Source organism: Rhinoraja longicauda, chromosome 42 (assembly GCF_053455715.1).
Source record: "Rhinoraja longicauda isolate Sanriku21f chromosome 42, sRhiLon1.1, whole genome shotgun sequence".
Lineage (NCBI taxonomy): Eukaryota > Metazoa > Chordata > Chondrichthyes > Rajiformes > Arhynchobatidae > Rhinoraja > Rhinoraja longicauda.
Window position 1 is genome coordinate 10,821,142 of NC_135994.1, and position 21,238 is coordinate 10,842,379.

Sequence of the window (21,238 nt, forward strand, 5' to 3'; positions counted from 1 at the left end):
CTCCTCTGGCAGCTCGTTCCATACACCCACCACCCTGTATGTGAAAAAGTTACCCCTCAGATTCCTATTGAATGTTTTCCCCTTCACCTTGAACCTATGTCCTCTGGTCCTTGATTCCCCTACTCTGGTCAAGAGACTCTGTGCATCTACCCGATCTATTCTTCTCATGATTTTGTACACCTTTATAAGATCACCCCTCATCCTCCTGCCCTCTGAGGAATAGAGACCCAGCCTACTCAACCTCTCCCTGTAGCTCACACCCTCTGAGACACAGATATAGTGACCGATTCTATCAGAGCTGCAGCATGAAATAAGTGACCGCGTCACACCCCACACCCAGCCACGGTGCTTTGTAAACAATAAAAGACCAAGTGCATCAATAATATGAACTTCAAGTTCAAAGGAAACTATTGCAACTGATCGCAGTCCCTGCAAGATGCAAAAACAAATGTCCGGTCACTAAAAGTGGTAATTAAAGTTCCTTTAAAAACGTGTTTTAATGTAACTAAACCAAGTTGGGCCCAAACCTCCTGCACTGGTGCAGCACCCTCTCCTTCCCCCCCCACCCCCTCCCTTCCCCCGCTCCCTCCCCCCTCCCTCCCCCTTCTCTCCCCCTCCCCCCTTCACCTCCCCCCTTCCCCTCCATCCCCCTCAACCCCCCTTATCCTTCCCCTCCCCCCCACTCCATCCCCCTCAACCCCCCTTATCCTTCCCCTCCCCCCCACTCCATCCCCCTCAACCCCCCTTATCCTTCCCCTCCCCCCCACTCCATCCCCCTCAACCCCCCTTATCCTTCCCCTCCCCCCCACTCCATCCCCCTCAACCCCCCTTATCCTTCCCCTCCCCCCCACTCCATCCCCCTCAACCCCCCTTATCCTTCCCCTCCCCCCCACTCCATCCCCCTCAACCCCCCTTATCCTTCCCCTCCCCCCCACTCCATCCCCCTCAACCCCCCTTATCCTTCCCCTCCCCCCCACTCCATCCCCCTCAACCCCCCTTATCCTCCCCCCTCCCTCCCTCCCTCCCTAGGAGATAGATTTAAACTTTAAACTGTGAATAACTTTAAAAATATAACACTGATTTCAATGAAATTTCTTCCATTAGCACCAAAGGGATTTCGGTGAGTACGGTGGGCCTAAAATTGTCGCTCTATAGTTGTAGCTCAGGAACAAACAAACAAACAAACAAACAAACGAGAGTTTTAGTATATAGATGTGATATCCACATGGTTGGTGTTTGTACAAGATCTGTCAGACCTGAAGACAAATGGAGGCTGCTTTGCAGTTTTTTAAAAGTTCTTAATTTGTTCAGGTTTTGTCGCTCTCTCCAGCTATTGCGCTTCCAGTCTGACAGAACATTTTGAAAGGGACAGGCCATTGCCAGTGGTCCATGACAATGAGGGGAGTAGCTTTGCACCATTGCCAACACAGGGGAAAAAGTGGGCAGGGGTTGAAACCGTTGCATCCCTGGAATCGTGGCTTTGTAATGTGCTGATAACATGCCTGTTGCCCCCCTGTTTGTGCTGCTGAGGTTTTGTGCCGACACCTGCACTTAACTGAACTTGGCCTCAGCGAGACCTGCAGTCCGTCAGTAAGCCACCGTGTAATGCAGTGCCCGCGGGCACAGCTCAGAAACCTCCCTCTTGTTTCATTTGAAGGTTTTTATTTCTCTTCTAGGTTGAGAAACAGAGACAATAGGTGCAGGAGGAGGGCATTCGGCCCTTCGAGCCAGCACCACCATTCAATGTGATCATGGCTGATCATTCTCAATCAGTAACCCGTGCCTGCCTTCTCCCCATACCCCTTGATTCCGTTAGCCCTAAGCGCTGAATCTAACTCTCTCTTGAAAACTTTATATCATTTGCTGCTTTAACAATGATGCTGACACTGGTTTCACTGGAGAGTGAGGGGGGGATTCGGACTCTGGAAAGGGCTGCCCTGCATCACAATGAATCTCCCCAGGATTAGGTGGTGCAGCTAATTGAATCCCTCCCCTGTGGCCCGGGTAAATCCTGGCCTTCAGTTCCCATCTGCTTGTGTAGAGTTTGCACGATTTCTCCAGTCTCCTCCCACATCCCAACGATGTTCGAGTGGGTGATTTAATTGGCTGCTGTAAATTGCCCCAGAGTGTGTCGGTGAGGGCTGGAATCTGGCGGGAGTTGATGGGAATATGGGAAGAATATAATGGGGATGAGGGTTGGATTCATGTAAAAAGCTGCTTTGGGAATGGTGTGCCCGCCTGATGTGCCCACCTGATGTGCCCACATTCACACACTCTAAAGATGTACAGGTTTGTAGGTTAATTGGCTTGGTATAAATGTACAATTGTCCCTACTGTGTGTAGGATGGCGTTAGTGTGCGGGGATCGCTGGTCGGCGCGGACTCGGTGGGCCGAAGGGCCTGTTTCTGTGCTGTATCTCTAAACGAAACTACACTAAACTAGACTATCTTGCAAGACGTGTTGCTGATAATCCGCGATGCATGGCGGTGCAGTAGGCGGGACATGTAGCTTCTGCAGAAGCCCTGTGTTCTAGCCCTGCACAGCCAGCCGCAGTAACATGCAGCAGTCTGCGGGAACATTGAGCAGCGCGGGTGGGGAGTTGGCAGCAAAGCCTAATGTAAATAAGCTGACGGGTCTGGCAGCCATTAACCCTCTGTTCCCTGAATCCCTCAATGCCAGTGAGCAGGCTCTCCAAAGAACGGTTTGGTTGTAGCCGGCTCTCCACGGGTTGTTTTGGCTACACTGTGAAGTTTACAATTGTGGTTTCTGGAAACTGGAGCCGCGATATATCGTGGGAACCAGAGCGATGGGTTATTTATGACCTTCCAGCTTCATGCAACATGTGTTTCCCTTCCCCTGCCCTCTCTAAAGTGCTTGCCTTCCAACATGTGGTAATGTTTGTCGAGGCTGTGCTGGTGCAACAAGGGCTGTATTGATGGATTGCACCTCTGCTCAATCACCCTATTATCCATGGGTGGCCCCGTGCCTATCTGCCGTTGACGTGGCACGGGCTGCTGTTCTATTTTGTGTGCCGCCACCTTTGGCACCACACAGTTGGGCCTTGTTCACACGTTCATGTGTTACAGGGGCAGAATTAGGCCATTCGGCCCATCGAGTCCACTCCGCCATTCAATCATGGCTGATCTCTGCCTCCTAATCCCATTTCCCCATAACCCTTGACACCCGTTCTAATCAAGAATTTGTCTATCTCTGTCTTAGAAATATCCACTGACTTGGCCTCCACAGCCCTCTGTGACAATGAGTTCCACAGATTAACTACCCTCTGACTAAAGAAGTTCCTCCTCACCTTCTTTCTAAAAGAGCATCCTTTAATTCTAAGGCTATGACCTCTGGTCCTAGACTCTCCCACAAGTGGAAACATCCTCTCCACATCCACTCTATCCATGCCTTTCATTATCCTGTAAGTTTCAATGAGGTCCCCCCTCTCATCCTTCTAAACTCCAGCGCGTACAGGCCCAGTGCTGTCAAACGTTCATCATATGCTAACCCACTCATTCCTGGGATGATTGTTCTCTTCACCTTAGCTCAACGCTCATCGCTGTGCTGGTGTGTAACCTGACGGGTCGCGGGAGCAATCCAGAATGCTGGCCACTCTTCCCGTCCACAGTCCGATTACTCTGTGGATCTTCGAAGAGGAAAGGTGTCTAAGCAAATAATAATTTTAAATATCACCCTTCTGAAGAAGGCTCCCGACCCAAAACGTCACCCATCTATGTTCTCCAGCGATGCTGCCTGACCCGCTGAGTTACTCCAGCACTCTGTGAAACGTCACCTATCCATGTTCTCCACAGATGCTGCCTGACCCGCTGAGTTACTCCAGCACTCCGTGAAACGTCACCTATCCATGTTCTCCACAGATGCTGCCTGACCCGCTGAGTTACTCCAGCACTCCGTGAAACGTCACCTATCCATGTTCTCCACAGATGCTGCCTGATCCGCTGAGTTACTCCAGCACTCTGTGAAACGTCACCTATCCATGTTCTCCACAGATGCTGCCTGACCCGCTGAGTTACTTAAACCTCTCTATCTTTGGGTTCTTGCTTTGGGGCATATTACCTCTGGTTTACCTGATGCTCTGTCCTTAATCAGAAAGCCACAAGTTCGAGACCTGCTCCTGAAACTTGAGCAGATGAATCTCGGCTGGCACTGCCAGTGGTGGCTTTCAAGTGGGCTGTGAAACAGAGGCCTTGCTCAGATGAACACCACCTGTGGAAGGAGGACAGGAGGAGTCTTCTCGGTGCCCTGGCCTCATGCAATATTCCTCGAGATCGCTTGCCCATCGTCTGCAGAGCTCACAGCAGGGCGGCACGGTGGCGCAGCGGTAGAGTTGCTGCCTCACAGTGCCAGAGACCCAGGTTCCACCCTGACCACGGGTGCTGTGTGTATGGAGTTTGTGCCTGGGTTTTCTCCGGGTGCTCCGGTTTCCTCTCACTCTCCAAAGATGTGCAGGTTTGTAGGTTATTGGGCTTCGGTAAGTTGTAAAATTGTCCCAATTTTACGAAAGGCAAATTAACCTTCAAACTTGTATGTCTTTGGAGTGTGGGAGGAAACTGGAGCACCCGGAGAAAACCCACGCGGGTCTGGAATCCTCTCCCTGGGTATCAGGGCCTTGCAAGCTTGAAATGGCTTGTCCTTCTCTTTATTGGCGCAGTTACATGCTGCTCCTGTGAAGGCTCGCTGACATGTCAGTGGCACCGTCTGCAAGTCGATGAACCCATGCCTCATCTAAGCAGCCCAAACGTTGGGTGTGATCGGGCCGCGCTGACTGGCATAACTCTGACTGTCTTCCACAGCTACAACACCCTGCCAGACAGGAAGTTCCTGAAGAATTCCAGGCTTGTGTGCCAGAAGGACGATGTCCATGTGTGCATCATGTGTTTGCGGGCGGTCATGAACTACCAGGTAGAGCCAATTCCAACTGGGACTCCTCTGAATCGTTAGTTATAAATTCAGTTTTCAGTTAATTAACTGAATAGTAAAACGGAATTCTAAAAAAGCAAATATAAAGGATCTTGTGACCCACCCATGGTCAATAACATTCTATCCGCTGGGTCTTTCCTGTCCATTTTCATAAAAGGTTTATTCAGTAAAAAGAGACGACTATCTAATGATATCTCCTCCAATTCTCCCTTTCTTTTACAGTACGGCTTCAATTTAGTTATGTCACATCCACACGCCGTCAATGAAATCGCACTTAGCCTGAACAACAAGAATCCCAGGTAAGCTCTAGTTCGTCCACACTCATCACGAATCCGCTCTACAGTCCGCAGAAGGGTCCCAACCCGAAACGGTAGCTCACAACCCAACAGTATGAACATCGATGATGGACACAAAGTGCTGGGGTAACTCAGCGGGTCAGGCAGCATCTGTGGAGAACATGGATAGATGACGTTTCACAGAGTGCTGGAGTAACTCAGCGGGTCAGGCAGCATCTGTGGAGAACATGGATAGGTGACGTTTCACAGAGTGCTGGAGTAACTCAGCGGGTCAGGCAGCATCTGTGGAGAACATGGATAGGTGACGTTTCACAGAGTGCTGGAGTAACTCAGCGGGTCAGGCAGCATCTGTGGAGAACATGGATAGGTGACGTTTCACAGAGTGCTGGAGTAACTCAGCGGGTCAAGCAGCATCTGGAGAACATGGATAGGTGACGTTTCACAGAGTGCTGGAGTAACTCAGTGTGAAAGGCAGCATCTGTGGAGAACATGGATAGGTGACGTTTCACAGAGTGCTGGAGTAACTCAGTGGGTCAGGCAGCATCTGTGGAGAACATGGATAGGTGACGTTTCACAAAGTGCTGGAGTAACTCAGCGGGTCAGGCAGCATCTGTGGAGAACATGGATAGGTGACGTTTCACAGAGTGCTGGAGTAACTCAGCGGGTCAGGCAGCATCTGTGGAGAACATGGATAGGTGACGTTTCACAGAGTGCTGGAGTAACTCAGCGGGTCAAGCAGCATCTGGAGAACATGGATAGGTGACGTTTCACAGAGTGCTGGAGTAACTCAGTGTGAAAGGCAGCATCTGTGGAGAACATGGATAGGTGACGTTTCACAGAGTGCTGGAGTAACTCAGTGGGTCAGGCAGCATCTGTGGAGAACATGGATAGGTGACGTTTCACAAAGTGCTGGAGTAACTCAGCGGGTCAGGCAGCATCTGTGGAGAACATGGATAGGTGACGTTTCACAGAGTGCTGGAGTAACTCAGCGGGTCAAGCAGCATCTGTGGAGAACATGGATAGGTGACGTTTCACAGAGTGCTGGAGTAACTCAGCAGGTCAGGCAGCATCTCTGGACAGAAGGAATGGGTGACCTTTCGGGTCGAGACCCTTCTTCAGACTGAGAGTCAGGGGAGAAGGAAACTAGAAGTATGAAAAGGTACAGAACAAATCAGAGCCGACACCGACAACAAGCCCACAAAGGTCCATTGTTGCCTGTGGAGGAGGTGATAACAGAGAAACATAGAAAATAGATGCAGGAGGAGGCCATTCGTCCCTTCTAATCGGCACCTCCATTCAATGTGATCATGGCTGATCATCCACAATCAGTACCCCGTTCCTGCCTTCTCCCCATATGCCTTGATTCCGCTTGCCCTAAGAGCTCTATCTAGCTCTCTTTTGACTGCATCCAGTGAATTGGCCTCCACTGCCTTCCGAGGCAGAGAATTCCACAGATTCCCAACTCTCTGGGTGAGAAAGTTTTTCCTCGTCTCAGTTTTAAATGGCCTACCCCTTATTCTTAAACTGTGGCCCCTGGTTCTGGACTCCCCCAACATCGGGAACATGTTTCCTGCATCTAGCTTGTCCAATCCCTTAATAATTTTATATGTTTCTATAAGTTCCCCTCTCATCCTTGTAAATTCCAGTGAATACAAGCCCAGTCGTTCCATTCTTTCATCATATGACAGTCCCGCCATCCCGGGAATTAACCTCGTGAACCTAAGCTGCACTCCCTCAATAGCAAGAATGTCCTTCCTCAAATTAAGAGACCTAAACTGCACACAATACTCCAGGTGTGGTCTCACCTGGGCCCTTCTTGCTCCTATTCTCAAATCCCCTCATTATGAAGGCCAACATGCCATTAGCTTTCTTCACTGCCTGCTGTACCTGCATGCTTACTTTCTGTGACTGATGAACAAGCACTCCCAAGTAACAGGGGTGTATGAACATTAAAACTAGCAGGATGGCTTGGATGGGGGAGGGACGGAGAAAGAGGGAATGTTAGGGTTCCTTGAAATTAGATAAATTAGATAAATCAATATTCATACCGCTGGGTTGTAAGTATGTAATGTAATGTACAGGGATTAAAAGTACCATTAGCAAATTTGCAGGTGATACAAAGCTGGGTGGCAGTGTGAACTGTGAGGAAGATGCTATGAGGTTGCAGGGTGATTTGGACAGGTTGTGTGAGCGGGCGGATGCATGGCAGATGCAGTTTAATGTGGATAAGTGTGAGGTTATCCACTTTGGTGGTAAGAATAGGAAGGCAGAGTATTATCTGAATGGTGTCAAGTTCGGAAAAGGGGACGTACAATGAGATCTGGGTGTCCTAGTGCATCAGTCACCGAAAGGAAGCATGCAGGTACAGCCGGCAGTGAAGAAAGCTAATGGCATGTTGGCCTTGATGACAAGAGGAGTTGAGTATAGGAGCAAAGAGGTCCTTCTGCAGTTGTATAGGGCCCTAGTGAGACCGCACCTGGAATACTGTGTGCAGTTTTGGTCTCCAAATTTGAGGAAGGATATTCTTGCTATTGAGGGCGTGCAGCGTAGGTTTACTAGGTTAATTCCCGGAATGGCGGGACTATCATATGTTGAAAGACTGGAGCGACTAGGCTTGTATACACTGGAATTTAGAAGGATGAGAGGAGATCTTATCGAAACGTATAAGATTATTAAGGGGTTGGACACGTTAGAGGCAGGAAACATGTTCCCAATGTTGGGGGAGTCCAGAACAAGGGGCCACAGTTTAAGAATAAGGGGTAGGCCATTTAGAACGGAGATGAGGAAAAACATTTTCAGCCAGAGAGTTGTGAATCTGTGGAATTCTCTGCCTCAGAAGGCAGTGGAGGCCAATTCTCTGAATGCATTCAAGAGAGAGCTGGATAGAGCTCTTAAGGATAGCAAAGTCAGGGTGTATGGGGAGAAGGCAGGAACGGGGTACTGATTGAGAATGATCAGCCATGATCACATTGAATGGCGGTGCTGGCTCGAAGGGCCGAATGGCCTCCTCCTGCACCTATTGTCTGTTGTCTATTGTCTATTGTCTATTGTAATGTGACGTAATGTAAGGTCATGTAATGGAATGCGATGTAAGGTAAGAACATTGAGTCTGAAGGAGGGTCCCGACCTGAAACATCACCTATCCATGTTGTCCACAGATGCTGCCTGACCCGCTGAGTTACTCCAGCACTCTGTGAAACGTCACCTATCCATGTTCTCCACAGATGCTGCCTGACCCGCTGAGTTACTCCAGCACTCTGTGAAACGTCACCCGTACGAATTCCACATGTTCTCCAGAGATGCTGCCTGACCCGCTGAGTTACTCCAGCACTCTGTGAAACGTCACCTATCCATGTTCTCCACAGATGCTGCCTGACCCGCTGAGTTACTCCAGCACTCTGTGTAACGTCACCTATCCATGTTCTTCAGAGATGCTGCTTGACCCGCTGAGTTACACCAGCACTCTGTGAAACGTCACCTATCCATGTTCTCCAGAGATGCTGCCTGACCCGCTGAGTTACGCCAGCACTCTGTGTAACGTCACCTATCCATGTTCTTCAGAGATGCTGCTTGACCCGCTGAGTTACTCCAGCACTCTGTGAAACATCACCTATCTTCAGTCAGCTCACTCTGGTGACTTGCACTCAACATGAAGAAAATGTGCAGGCCCCCCACTTTCCCACATCCTCCATGGAAGGTGCAAACTGATGCTGGGCGCATCTGATCTCCCCCCACCCCAATAATGGTCACTCATTCGGCCGTGGGTCTGGACAGATGAATTGGAAGTGGCCACTGAGCCCATCTGGCTATTCAGTGAGGTGATGGTGGAACTGGCTATTGGCAGGTTTCATGAAGGGTAAGACCTTGTTCACCATTCTCAGCATTCAATCACTGCACCTCCGGCTCACTACGACACCAGTGAGTCCCATCTTCAACAAGCATAGCTGTAACTTACACAGAGCAGTCCGAACAGAACAATTCCCACACTTGGACCAACCTCCACCACCAAGAGAGAGGGAAGGGAGCAAGTGCAGGGGAACAACACCACCTGTATAAAAAGTGTATAAAGTCATGTGAGGAATAGATCGGGTAGATGCACAGAGTCTCATGCCCAGAGTCGGGGAATCGAGCACCAGAGGACATAGGTTTCATCATCGGCGGTCACTCGAAGCGAGTATGACTGTCCTCTCCATAGGGTCGGACGCCTGTGCGTGACTTTGTTTAACGTGGGGAGACTGGTGCACAGACAGCCACCACAAGGTCCTTGACAGATCTGGGTCATGATCCAGTGGCATGGAGTCCAAGGCGACCGGGGACCCTTTTCTGCTGCAGCCTTCATCCGCCTTCCCAACCGTTGTGACGCTCCACTAAAGTCAGCCATCATTCACCGCCAGTTCCACCGTTGAGGTCTTGGTACATAGGTTTAAGGTGAAGGGGAAACGATTCAACAGGAATCTGAGGGGTAACCTTTTTCACACAAAGGGTAGTGGGTGTATGGAACGAGCTGCCAGAGGAGGTAGTTGAGGCTGGGACTATCCCATCGTTTAAGAAACAGTTAGACAGGTACATGGATAGGACAGGTTTGGAGGGATATGGACCAAACGCAGGCAGGTGGGACTAGTGTAGCTGGGACATGTTGGTCAGTGTGGGTAAGTTGGGCCAAAGGGCCTGTTTCCACGCTGTTTCACTCTATGACCTGCGGGTTCCCTTCCCACTCACCCAATATCGTCACTTGGAAATATATCTGCCTCTCCTTCATCTAAACCCTGGAACCCCCTCCCCACCAGCACCATGGGACCACCTTCTCCAGAAGGACTGCAGTGGTTCAAGATGGCGGCTCACCCCCACCTTCTCAAGAGGCCGTTAGGGACGGGCAATAACTGTGGCCCTGCCTGAACAGCATCAAGGAATAACAGGCTGCTAGACAGTTGATGGCCCGATGTGCAGTGTCTTCTCTTCAGCGAGAGGATAGAATTGCCAGCCTTGCCACTCAGGAATCCAGGAATGAGTAGGCCAACCTACGGCACTGGGCCTGTACTCGCTGGAGTTTAGAAGAACGAGGAGGGACTTCATTAAAACGTACCGAATAGTGAGCGGCCTGGATAGAGTGGATGTGGAGATGATGTTTCCACTAGTGGGAGAGTCTAGGACCAGAGGGCACAGCCTCAGAATTAAAGGACATTCCTTTGGGAAGGAGATGAGGAGAAATTTCTTTGGTCAGAGGGTGGTGAATCTGTGGAATTCTTTGCCACAGACGGCTGTGGAGGCCAAGTCAGTGGGTATTTTTAAGGCAGAGATAGATTTTTAATTCGTACGGGTGTCAGTGGTTATGGGGTTAGGAGGGAGAGATAGATCAGCCATGATTGTGTGGTGGAGTAGACTTGATGGACTGAGAAGCATCCTGTGAAGGACAATGGTGGCGGGCACCATGCCTGTCAACCCAGCGACCTGCTTTCCCCCTACCCCACCCACCAGCTTCTCTTCAGACACCGCTGCCCTTTGTTCTTATTGCAACGCAGAGGAGGAGTTTCTTTAGCCAGAGGGTGGTGAATCTGTAGAACTCATTGCCACAGATGGCCGTGGAGGCCATGTCAGTGGGTAATTTATAAGGCGCACATTGCAGATTGTTGATCAGTACGGGTGTCAGGGGTTATGGGGAGAAGGCAGGAGAATGGGGTTGAGAGGGAGAGATAGATCAGCCATGATTGAATGGCGGAGTAGACTAGATGGGCAGAATGGCCTAATTCTGCTCATATGACTAATGAACATAAGACGTGGGAAAGTTACCAGCGAGGACAGCTATCTCGGGGATGATAATAACCAACACAAGAGAGACAATTGTCCTGCTGCCAGCAAGCTTACACCCTAAACGTGATGGGCCAAATGGTCTAATTCTGCTCCCATAACTTATGAACTCCAGCTACATACCCGGAAATAAAACTTTACAAGATATTTGTGAGTGATTTGGTGGGGGGGGGGGGGAAGGGGGGTGTGTGGCTGGGATGCGGTGCCCGTGGTATCCCCAATCTCTCAACCCCTGGAGTTCTCACGCCTCGTGCCTGCGCCTCACTTCTGCTGGAGACCCACTGGCAGTGACCAGACCAGACCGTGAGAGGAATAGATCAGGTAGATGCACAGAGTCTCTTGCCCAGAGTAGGGGAATCGAGGACAGGTTCAAGGTGATGGGGAAAAGATTTAACAGGAATCTGAGGGGTAACTTTTCCACACAGAGGGTTTCGGGTGTATGGAACGAGCTGCCAGAGGAGGTAGTTGAGGCTGGGACTATCCCATCATTTAAGAAACAGTTAGACAGGTACATGGATAGGACAGGTTTGGAGGGATAGGGCCCAAACGTGGGCAGGTGGGACTAGTGTAGATGGGGCATGTTGGCCGGTGTGGGTAAGTTGGGTCGAAGGGCCTGTTTCCACACTGTGTCACTCTATGACTAGTGTCGATGGGACATGTTGGTCCGTGTGGGCAAGTTGGGTGAAGGGCCTGTTTCCACGCTGTATTACTCTGTGACTAGTGTAGATGGGCCATGCCGGCCGGTGTGGGCAAGTTGGGCTGAAGGGCCTGTATCTACACTGTATCACTCTGTGACTAGTGTAGATGGGACATGTTGGCCGGTGTGGGCAAGTTGGGCTGAAGGGCCTGTTTCCGCACTGTGTCACTCTATGACTGTCTTTACTGTGGATGTGCGTGGTCGGGTGTGGTGGTGTTTGCCTCTTTGTGCTGGCCAAACACTCTTCTCCAGTGGTGATGACGGGCCCTGTTTATTTCGCAGAACAAAAGCCCTGGTGCTGGAGCTACTTGCGGCAGTCTGTCTCGTGAGAGGAGGGCACGAAATCATTCTCTCCGCGTTCGACCATTTCAAGGAGGTACGAGAGCCTTTACTTTCATCCCAGCTCACGAATCCCGATGCTGGCGTTGGGGCGTGGGGCGTGGAGGGGAGGAAGGACGGGGGCTCCGACATTATCCTTCTTGCCACCGATCGGCAGCGTGGCAGCGCGCCCTCGAGCTGGGCTGCGGCAGGTGCCCACCCCCCCGGGTAACGAGGGCTGGAGAGCGCTGGGCGAGGAGAGGGACGCCGGTTCACAGGACACTTGGAATGGTGGCCAGCGGCAGCTGGGACTGTAAATCAGCCCCTTGCTCCCAGACACCGTGGCTGTTTGTACATTGTGTAGTAACCGAGGGATTGTGCTTATGTATGGTGATAGTCATGCTGAGCTGTATGCAAAAAAACACCTTGGTGCACGCAATAATAAAGAAACCCATTGAACCATTGAGTTGCTGCCTCACAGCACCAGGGACCCTGGTTCCATCCTGACTACGGGTGCTGTCTGCGTGGAGTTTGTACGTTCTCCCTGTGACCGCGTGGGCTTTCTCCGGGTGCAACGGTTTCCTCCCACACTTCAAAGACGTGCAGGTTTATAGGTTCATTGGCTTCAGTAAATGTCCCTACTGGTACAAATCGAAGGTATCACAAAATGCTGGAGTAACTCAACAGGTCAGGCAGCATCTTAGGAGAGAAGGAATGGGTGACGTTTCGGGTCGAGACCCTTCTTCAGACTCTTAGCTGTGGGAGTCAGTAGGTTTATAGTAGATTTAGCTGTGGGAGTCAGTAGGTTTGTGAAAGGTCTTGACCCGAAACGTCACCCATTCCTTCTCTCCTGAGATGCTTCCTGACCTGCTGAGTTACTCCAGCATTTTGTGATCCCTACTGTGTAGGATACACCTGGTGTGTGGGGATCGCTGGTCGTCATGGACTCAGTGGGCCAAAGGGCCTGTTTCCACACTGTATCTCTGAATTAAACTAAACAATCCTTCTCCTGGCAAGAAGGCGAGACAGAACTGTTGTTGGTGGTTGCATGGTTTAACCATCCTGGAGGGGGATCTAGAACCTTCCTTCTCCCTCCTTGGGCTAGAGTCAGACCTTTCCATTTTAAGATTCAAGATTTCATGATCAATTTATTGTCACATGTACCATCACATGTTCCTCGCTGTGATGGAAGGTAATAAAGTTCATTCAACTTCCTCTTTGTTCTCCCGTGGTCGGGGCTGTTGAACCGTCCACAGTGGCCGCTGCCGACTGTCCGAGGCCCCTCACGTTGGGATGATTGAAACTCCTCGCGTCGGGACGGTTGAAACTCTCCGCGGCGTGGAGCTCCCGAGACCGTGAGCGTGGAGCTCACCAGAGACCGCGGGCTTCACGGTGTTAGAGTCCACAGGCCCCGCGGTTGGAGCTCTTCACCAACGATCCTTGGCAAAGGATCACAGCTAGCGATGAAGGAAAGTCATCCTGCACTCGGTGGCAAAGGGCACGAGCCACCCCTCGTCCACATTGTAGACACATAGCCATGGCACAGGCAGAATTGCCATCTTGGCAATGCCAACCCAAAGTGGACCAGCTTCCGTTATTGCCACCTTTTGTCTCAGGGAAGGGTTTTATCCTTCACCACTCTGACGGTGCGTTACAGGCCCCACCAGCCTGCGGTTCTGTGACAGATCTGTGCATGGCCATCCATCCATCCACCCACCCCTTCCCCATGGTGTGGCACGGAGCAACAGAGCCTCCTAGACCTGGGTGGGTGAGTGAGGGTGAGCAGTGAACGTTGGCATGTGACGCACACACGACCACCTGCTGGCCACGTCAGCGTGCTCGCAATTCTGTTCCAGTTTAGTTTAGTTTAGAGATACAGCGTGGAAACAGGCCCTTCGGCCCACCAAGTCCGCAATCCCCGCACACGAACACTATCCCACACCCACTAGGGACAATTTACAATTTTACCGAAGCTAATTAACCTACAAACCTGCACGTCTTTGGAGTGTGGGGGGAGAGCAGAGCACCCGGAAAAACCCCACGCAGGTCACAGGGAGAACGTACAAACTCCGTACATACAGCACCTGTAGTCGGGATTGAACCCGGGTCTCCGGCGCTGTGAGGCAGCAACTCTACCACTGCACCACGGGTTGTAAAAACAGTCTCTTGAGCTGCGAAGATCAGCTTTGTTCCATCAGAGTTCCCCTTTCTGCTCTTTGCTCTGGTTTATTTGCTCAAGAGTTCTTGTATATTCCCCTCCAACATGGAAGAAGGAGACCATTTGTCCGTGCTGGCTGACACTTGTTTCCTTGAGGCCTATTCCCTCGATTCTCCTGCGGCCGCCCACACTACGGGCAAGTACAATAAAAGCAGAACGTGTCAAGCAGCATCTGTGGAGAGAGAAACAGAATCAATGTCTCAACTCAAAGACCCTTTGTCAGAACTGGGAACGAAAGAAAAAACAAATAGTGATTAATCACTCTTTCCTCATCTGACCAAGATTGATCGACCTGAAACGTCAAGTCTGTTTCACCCTCCACAGACACAGCCCGACCAGCTGAGTGCTTCCAGCTTCTTCTGCTGTTGTTTCACATTTCTAGCACCTGTACTATTTTTTTTTATTTTCATAAACTAGAAGTGATGTGGCCACTAGAAGTGGCCTCGAAAGGCCAAATGGCCTCCTCCTGCACCTATTTTCTATGTTTCTAAAAAAAAATCAGTGTGTATGTGTATGTACACACACATGTACACACATGTACACACACATATACATATGTGTATTATATATATGTATGTGTGTAACTATATGTATAGTTACACACATACATATATATAATACACATATGTATATGTGTGTGTACATGCATGTTTCTAGACAAAACCAATGCCCCCACGTCCATGTAGTTCAGAGTTTATTTGAGGGTGTAGTGCTTAATAGCCTGTTGGCTGCAGGGAAGAAACTGTTCCTGAACCTGGACTCTACCGTTTTAAGGCTCCTGTACCTTCTTTCTGCCAGCCCGCCTACCAGCCAGCACGTCTTTGTGATGTGGGAGCAAACCGGAGTATCCGGAGAAAACCCGTGTGGTTGCAGGAAGAATGTGCAAACTCATGCAGTCAGCATGGGAGATCAGAATTGAACCTGGGTCTCGGGAGCTGTGAGCCAGCAGCTCTACCCGCTGCGTCACTGTGCCTGCCTAACCCAATTTCCCCACTTTAACCAAAGGTTAGATCTAAATTCATTGCTTCCCTGAATTGGACTGCAGCTTTAGTTTCAGTTTAGGTTAGAGATACAGCGTGGAAACAGGCCCTTTGGCCCACCGAGTCCACACCGACCAGCGATCCCCGCACACTAACACTATCCTACACACACCAGGGACAATTTTTACATTTTATACAAAGCCAATTAACCTACAAACCTGTACGTCTTTGGAGTGTGGGAGGAAACCGAAGCGCCCGAAGAAAACCCACGCAGGTCACGGGGAGAACGTACAAACTCCGTACAGACAGCACCCGTAGTCAGGATTGAACCCGGGTCTCTGTCGCTGTGAGGCAGCAGCTCTACCGCTGTGCCACCCTACAGCTCATGTATCGGAGTGTGTGACAGGCATTGCTTTCTCTCTCCGTCTATCGATGAATTATTTTTCTTTACGCTCAGAAGGAGTCAAAGGCTAAGTCTAACCCTGACCTTCAGCTGAAGCAGCATCAGGCTTGTTAATCCGAGGTCCAACAGCTCAAGGGTTAAGTTTCAAGTCATAATTGTTCAGAAATATATTGGATAGAAAAATTACAGATCCAATTACAAAATGGGCCGAACCAAAAATAATTACGATAAATACAGACGCATTCAAAATCTTACCTAACAAAATAAATTGGCCTGGCGGCTATACGGTTATACGTAATAGGCGCAGAATTAGGCCATTTGGCCCATCGATCTACTCCGCCATTCAATCATGGCTGATCTATCTCTCCTAACCCCATTCTTCGGGCAGGAGAATGGGGTTGGGAGGGAGAGATAGATCAGCCATGATTGAATGGCGGAGTAGATTTGATGGGCCAAATGGCCTAATTCTGCTTCTCCCCATAACCCCTGACACCCGTACTAATCTAGAATCTCTCTGTCTTTGCCTAAAATATATCCACTGACTTAGCCTCCACAGCCGTCTGTGGCAATGAATTCCACAGATTCACCGCCCTCTGACTAAAGAAATTCCTCCACATCTCCTTCTTAAAGGTACGCCCAGTCAGACAAGAATAAAATTAGTTCTTGATGATGAACTGGTATATTTAGTATTCCTTAATGAATTAAAAGAAATAATATTTCCTTTAAACAACCATGGGATGTTGAACTCCCAAGACACATATCCCTGAAGGCTGGGGCTAAGCATAAGGTAGCTCATTTCTCCTGACTGCTGACCTAGCTCTCAAACACCTTATCACCGAACCTTGTACGAAAAAATACTGCTTCATCGTAATGTTAAACATGCCTCCTGCTACAACCGCGGTAATCATTCCGGTTCCCTCCCCCATGATCCCAGTCTGGAACGGATAAGGCCGTGTGAAACTGGACATGGGGCACTGAGAACCGAATAGTGAGCGGCCTGGATAGAGTGGATGTGGAGAGGATGTTTCAGAATAAAAGGACGTTCCTTTAGGAAGGAGATGAGGAGGAATCGCTTTAGCCAGAGGGTGGCAAATCTGTGGAGGCCGTCGGTGGGTATTTTAAAACCGGAGATTGACAGATTCTTGATTAGTACGGGTGTCAGGGGTTATGGGGAGAAGGCAGGAGAATGGGGTTGGGAGGGAGAGATAGATCAGCCATGATTGAATGGCGGAGTCCACTTGATGGGCCAAATGACCTAATTCTGCTCCGATGACTTATGGACATATAAGACACGGGCTCAATCAAAGGGCCAGTTAGCAGTGAGGCCAAGTCTCTTGGTGGTGGTAATAACTAGCACAAGCGGGACAATTGTGCTTACACAAGGTTACACCCTAACTTTTTTCTGTTCCTTTCAGGTGTGCAAAGAAAAACATCGCTTCGAGAACCTGATGGAATATTTTCGCAATGAAGACACCAACATAGATTTCATGGTAAGAGTTGAAGAGGCCTGATTACAGGGGTGAGGGTGTAAGGTTCTGGCTATGTGTACAGACAATCTTTAGATTAGGTGGGGGGGGGGTAGGGGGGATAGGACAGGTCTGGAGGGATATGGACCAAGCGCGGGCAAGTGGGACTAGTGCAGCTGGGACATTGTTGGCCAGTGTGGGCGAGTTGGGCCGAAGGGCCTGTTTCCATGCTGTGTCACTCTATGACTCTAACCAATAAAGGCTGCAACGGAAGCCTTTAGGCCGAAGGCCTTTCTTCCAGCGATCAAGGAGTATGAAGTGTTTGAGATAAGAGAATAGGATGCTACAAGGGAGAAGTACTTTAGTTTCGTTTATTGTCACGTGTACCGCACAGTGTACAGATACATGATAAAGTCCGTCTTAAACTACCTGATCTCCCAGTGGCTCAGCACTTCAACTCCCCCTCCCATTTCCAATCTGACCTTTCTGTCCTGGGCCTCCTCCATTGTCAGAGTGAGGCCCAGCGCAAATTGGAGGAACAGCACCTCATATTTCGCTTGGGCAGCTTACAGCCCAGCGGTATGAACATTGACTTCTCTAACTTCAGATAGCCCTTGCTCTCCCTCTCTCTCCATCCCCTCCCCCTTCCCAGTTCTCCCCCCAGTCTTACTGTCTCCGACTACATTCTTTGTCCCGCCCCTCCCCTGACATCAGTCTGAAGAAGGGTCTCGACCCGAAACGTCACCCATTCCTTCTCTCCCGAGATGCTGCCTGACCCGCTGAGTTACTCCAGCACTCTGTGAAACGTCACCTATCCATGTTCTCCAGAGATGCTGCCTGACCCACTGAGTTACTCCAGCACTCTGTGAAACGTCACCTATCCATGTTCTCCAGAGATGCTGCCTGACCCGCTGAGTTACTCCAGCACTCTGTGAAACGTCACCTATCCATGTTCTCCACAGATGCTGCCTGACCCGCTGAGTTACTCCAGCACTCTGTGAAACGTCACCTATCCATGTGCTCCACAGATGCTGCCTGACCCGCTGAGTTACTCCAGCACTCTGTGAAACGTCACCTATCCATGTTCTCCAGAGATGCTGCCTGACCCGCTGTGTTACTCCAGCATTCTGTGTCTACATGATAAGTGAATAATGTTTAGTGCAAGATAAAGGCAGTAAAGTCCAATCACAGATAGTCCAAGGGTCACCAAAGAGGTAGATAGTAGTTCTGCACTGCTCTCTGGTTGTTGGTGATCCGGTGGTTCAGTTGCTGGGCTGAATCTGGAGGTGTGTGTTTTCACACTTCTGTAGAATTTGGGAGAGGGGAGAAGAGGGAGTGACCAGAGTGAGACTGGTCCTTGATTATGCTGCTGGCCTTGCCGAGGCAGCGCGAGGCATAAGTGGTGTCAATTTTATTTCTGTAATTGGGCAATTGTTTGGGACTCTGAGAGCAGTGCAGATATCCATTTAGCTGATGACAGATCTTGGTACAATTTGTTGTGTCTTTGACTTTCTCTTGGATTTTTCAGCATGAGGTGTAGATGGAGTCAATGGAAGGGAGGTTGGTTTGTGTGATGGTCTGGGCTGCTGGCCTTGCCGAGGCAGCGTGAGGTGTAGATGGAGTCGATGGAAGGGAGGTTGGTTTGTGTGATGGTCTGGGCTGCTGGCCTTGCCGAGGCAGCGTGAGGTGTAGATGGAGTCGATGGAAGGGAAGTTGGTTTGTGTGATGGTCTGGGCTGCTGGCCTTGCCGAGGCAGCGTGAGGTGTAGATGGAGTCAATGGAAGGGAGGTTGGTTTGTGTGATGGTCTGGGCTGCTGGCCTTGCCGAGGCAGTGTGAGGTGTAGATGGAGTCGATGGAAGGGAGGTTGGTTTGTGTGATGGTCTGGGCTGCTGGCCTTGCCGAGGCAGCGTGAGGTGTAGATGGAGTCGATGGAAGGGAGTTTGGTTTGTGTGATGGTCTGGGCTGCTGGCCTTGCCGAGGCAGTGTGAGGTGTAGATGGAGTCAATGGAAGGGAGGTTGGTTTGTGTGATGGTCTGGGCTGCTTCCACAATTCTCTGCGATTTCTTTGCGGTCTTGGATGGAGCTGTTCCAACACCAAGCTGTGATGCATCAGTTGATGGGGTGAAAGGTTGGGAAAGTGAGGATCCTGAGTGCGTTACAAAAAAGACACAAAATGCTGGAGTACCTCAGTGATATCTCAGCAATATCTCTGGAGAACATGATTAGGTGGCGTTTTGGGTCAGGACCCTTCTTCAGTGTTTCAAGTGTTAACCTCATGTGGAGAAACAAGAATAATTTGTGGTCAATGAGCTGTAGAAAAAGCCGGAAGTTCAAATTAAATCTTTAGCTTACCACTTCCAATTATTTTGCTTAGATCAACAGACAAAAGAGCTCTGTTGCTGGAAGCGGGATCGTGGGATGTTATGTTGCAGCACTCCATCTAAATGCATGTTGTTGGTTAGTTTGGATTAGTTTACAGATACAGGCCCTTCGGCCCACCAGATCTGCACCGACCAGCGATCCCTGCACACTAGCACTACCCTACACACATGGGGGACAGTTTTTTTTAACTTCAAGCCAATTACCCTACAAACCTGCACGTCTTTGGAGTGTGGCAGGAAACCGAAGATCTCGGAGAAAACCCACGCAGGTCACGGGGAGAATGTACAAGCTCCGTACAGACAGCACCTGTGGTCAGGATGGAACCCAGGTCTCTGGCGCTGTGAGGCAGCAACTCTACCGCTGCGCCACCGTGATGCCCCTAAACTCCAGTCACATCATTGTCCACCCTTTGAAAAGTCTGGAGATTTTCTCTCAAAAAAGATGGGATTTATTTACTCAATAACAATCGCAATCAGTATTTCTACAGTGTGTTTAACATCGTAAAGCATCCACGGTGGGCTGAGTGACCTATTACCTTGCTCTTGTGCTGTACTCTTCTATCTTCTATCTCAAGATACTTTGCAAGGGAATCGCCCAACCACATTTGCTGCAGAGCCATATAAGGAACTAGACCAAGTGGACCTCTTGATTTATTCACAAAATGCTGGAGTAACTCAGCAGGTCAGGCAGCATCTCGGGAGAGAAGGAATGGGTGACGTTTCGGGTCGAACCCTTCTTCAGACTGATGTCAGGGGGGGGCGGGACAAAGGAAGGATATAGGTGGAGACAGGAAGATAGAGGGAGATCTGGGAAGGAGGAGGGGAAGAGAGGGACAGAGGAGCTATCTGAAGTTGGAGAAGTCGACGTTCATACCACCGGGCTGCAAACTGCCCAGGCGAAATATGAGGTGCTGCTCCTCCAATTTCCGGCGGGCCTCACTATGGCACTGGAGGAGGCCCATGACAGAGAGGTCAGACTGGGAATGGGAGGGGGAGTTAAAGTGCTGGGCCACCGGGAGATCAGTTGCGTTAATGCGGACCGAGCGCAGGTGTTCAGCGAAGCGATCGCCGAGCCTGCGCTTGGTTTCGCCGATATAAATAAGTTGACATCTAGAGCAGCGGATGCAATAGATGAGGTTGGAGGAGGTGCAGGTGAACCTCTGTCTCACCTGGAAAGACTGTTTGGGTCCTTTGATGGAGTTGAGGGGGGAGGTAAAGGGACAGGTGTTGCATCTCGTGCGGTTGCAAGGGAAAGTGCCCGGGGTTAGGGTGGTTTGGGTAGGAAGGGACGAGTGGACCAGGAAGTTACGGAGGGAACGGTCTCTGCGGAATGCAGAGAGGGGAGGGGATGGGAAGATATGGCCAGTGGTGGGGTCCCGTTGTAGGTGACGGAAATGTTGGTGGATGATATGTTGGATCCGCTGGCTGGTGGGGTGGAAGGTGAGAACGAGGGGGATCCTGTCCTTGTTGCGAGTGGGGGGAGGGGGAGCAAGAGCGGAGCTGCGGGATGTAGAAGAGACCCTAGTGAGAGCCTCATCTATAATGGAGGAGGGGAAGCCCCGTTTTCTGAAGAACGAGGACATCTCGGAAGCCCTAGTTTGAAACACCTCATCCCGGGCGCAGATGCGGCGTAGACGGAGGAATTGGGAGTAGGGGATAGACTTTTTGCAAGGGACCGGGTGGGAAGAAGTGTAGTCCAGATAGCTGTGCGAGTCGGTGGACTTGTAGTAAA

At 50.3% G+C, this 21,238-nt stretch overlaps 1 protein-coding gene across 1 annotated transcript in view; it reads left to right on the plus strand.

Annotated features, from left to right (window-relative positions):
- The window catches only part of fmnl3 (formin-like 3), a 210,896-nt gene that overhangs the window by 128,046 nt on the left and 61,612 nt on the right, over nt 1–21,238 (plus strand). The window contains exons 7-10 of the mRNA XM_078431548.1: nt 4,815–4,923; nt 5,164–5,240; nt 12,022–12,115; nt 17,074–17,148. Coding sequence (XP_078287674.1) covers nt 4,815–4,923; nt 5,164–5,240; nt 12,022–12,115; nt 17,074–17,148 — 355 coding nt within the window. The remainder of the gene's footprint in view (nt 1–4,814; nt 4,924–5,163; nt 5,241–12,021; nt 12,116–17,073; nt 17,149–21,238) is intronic.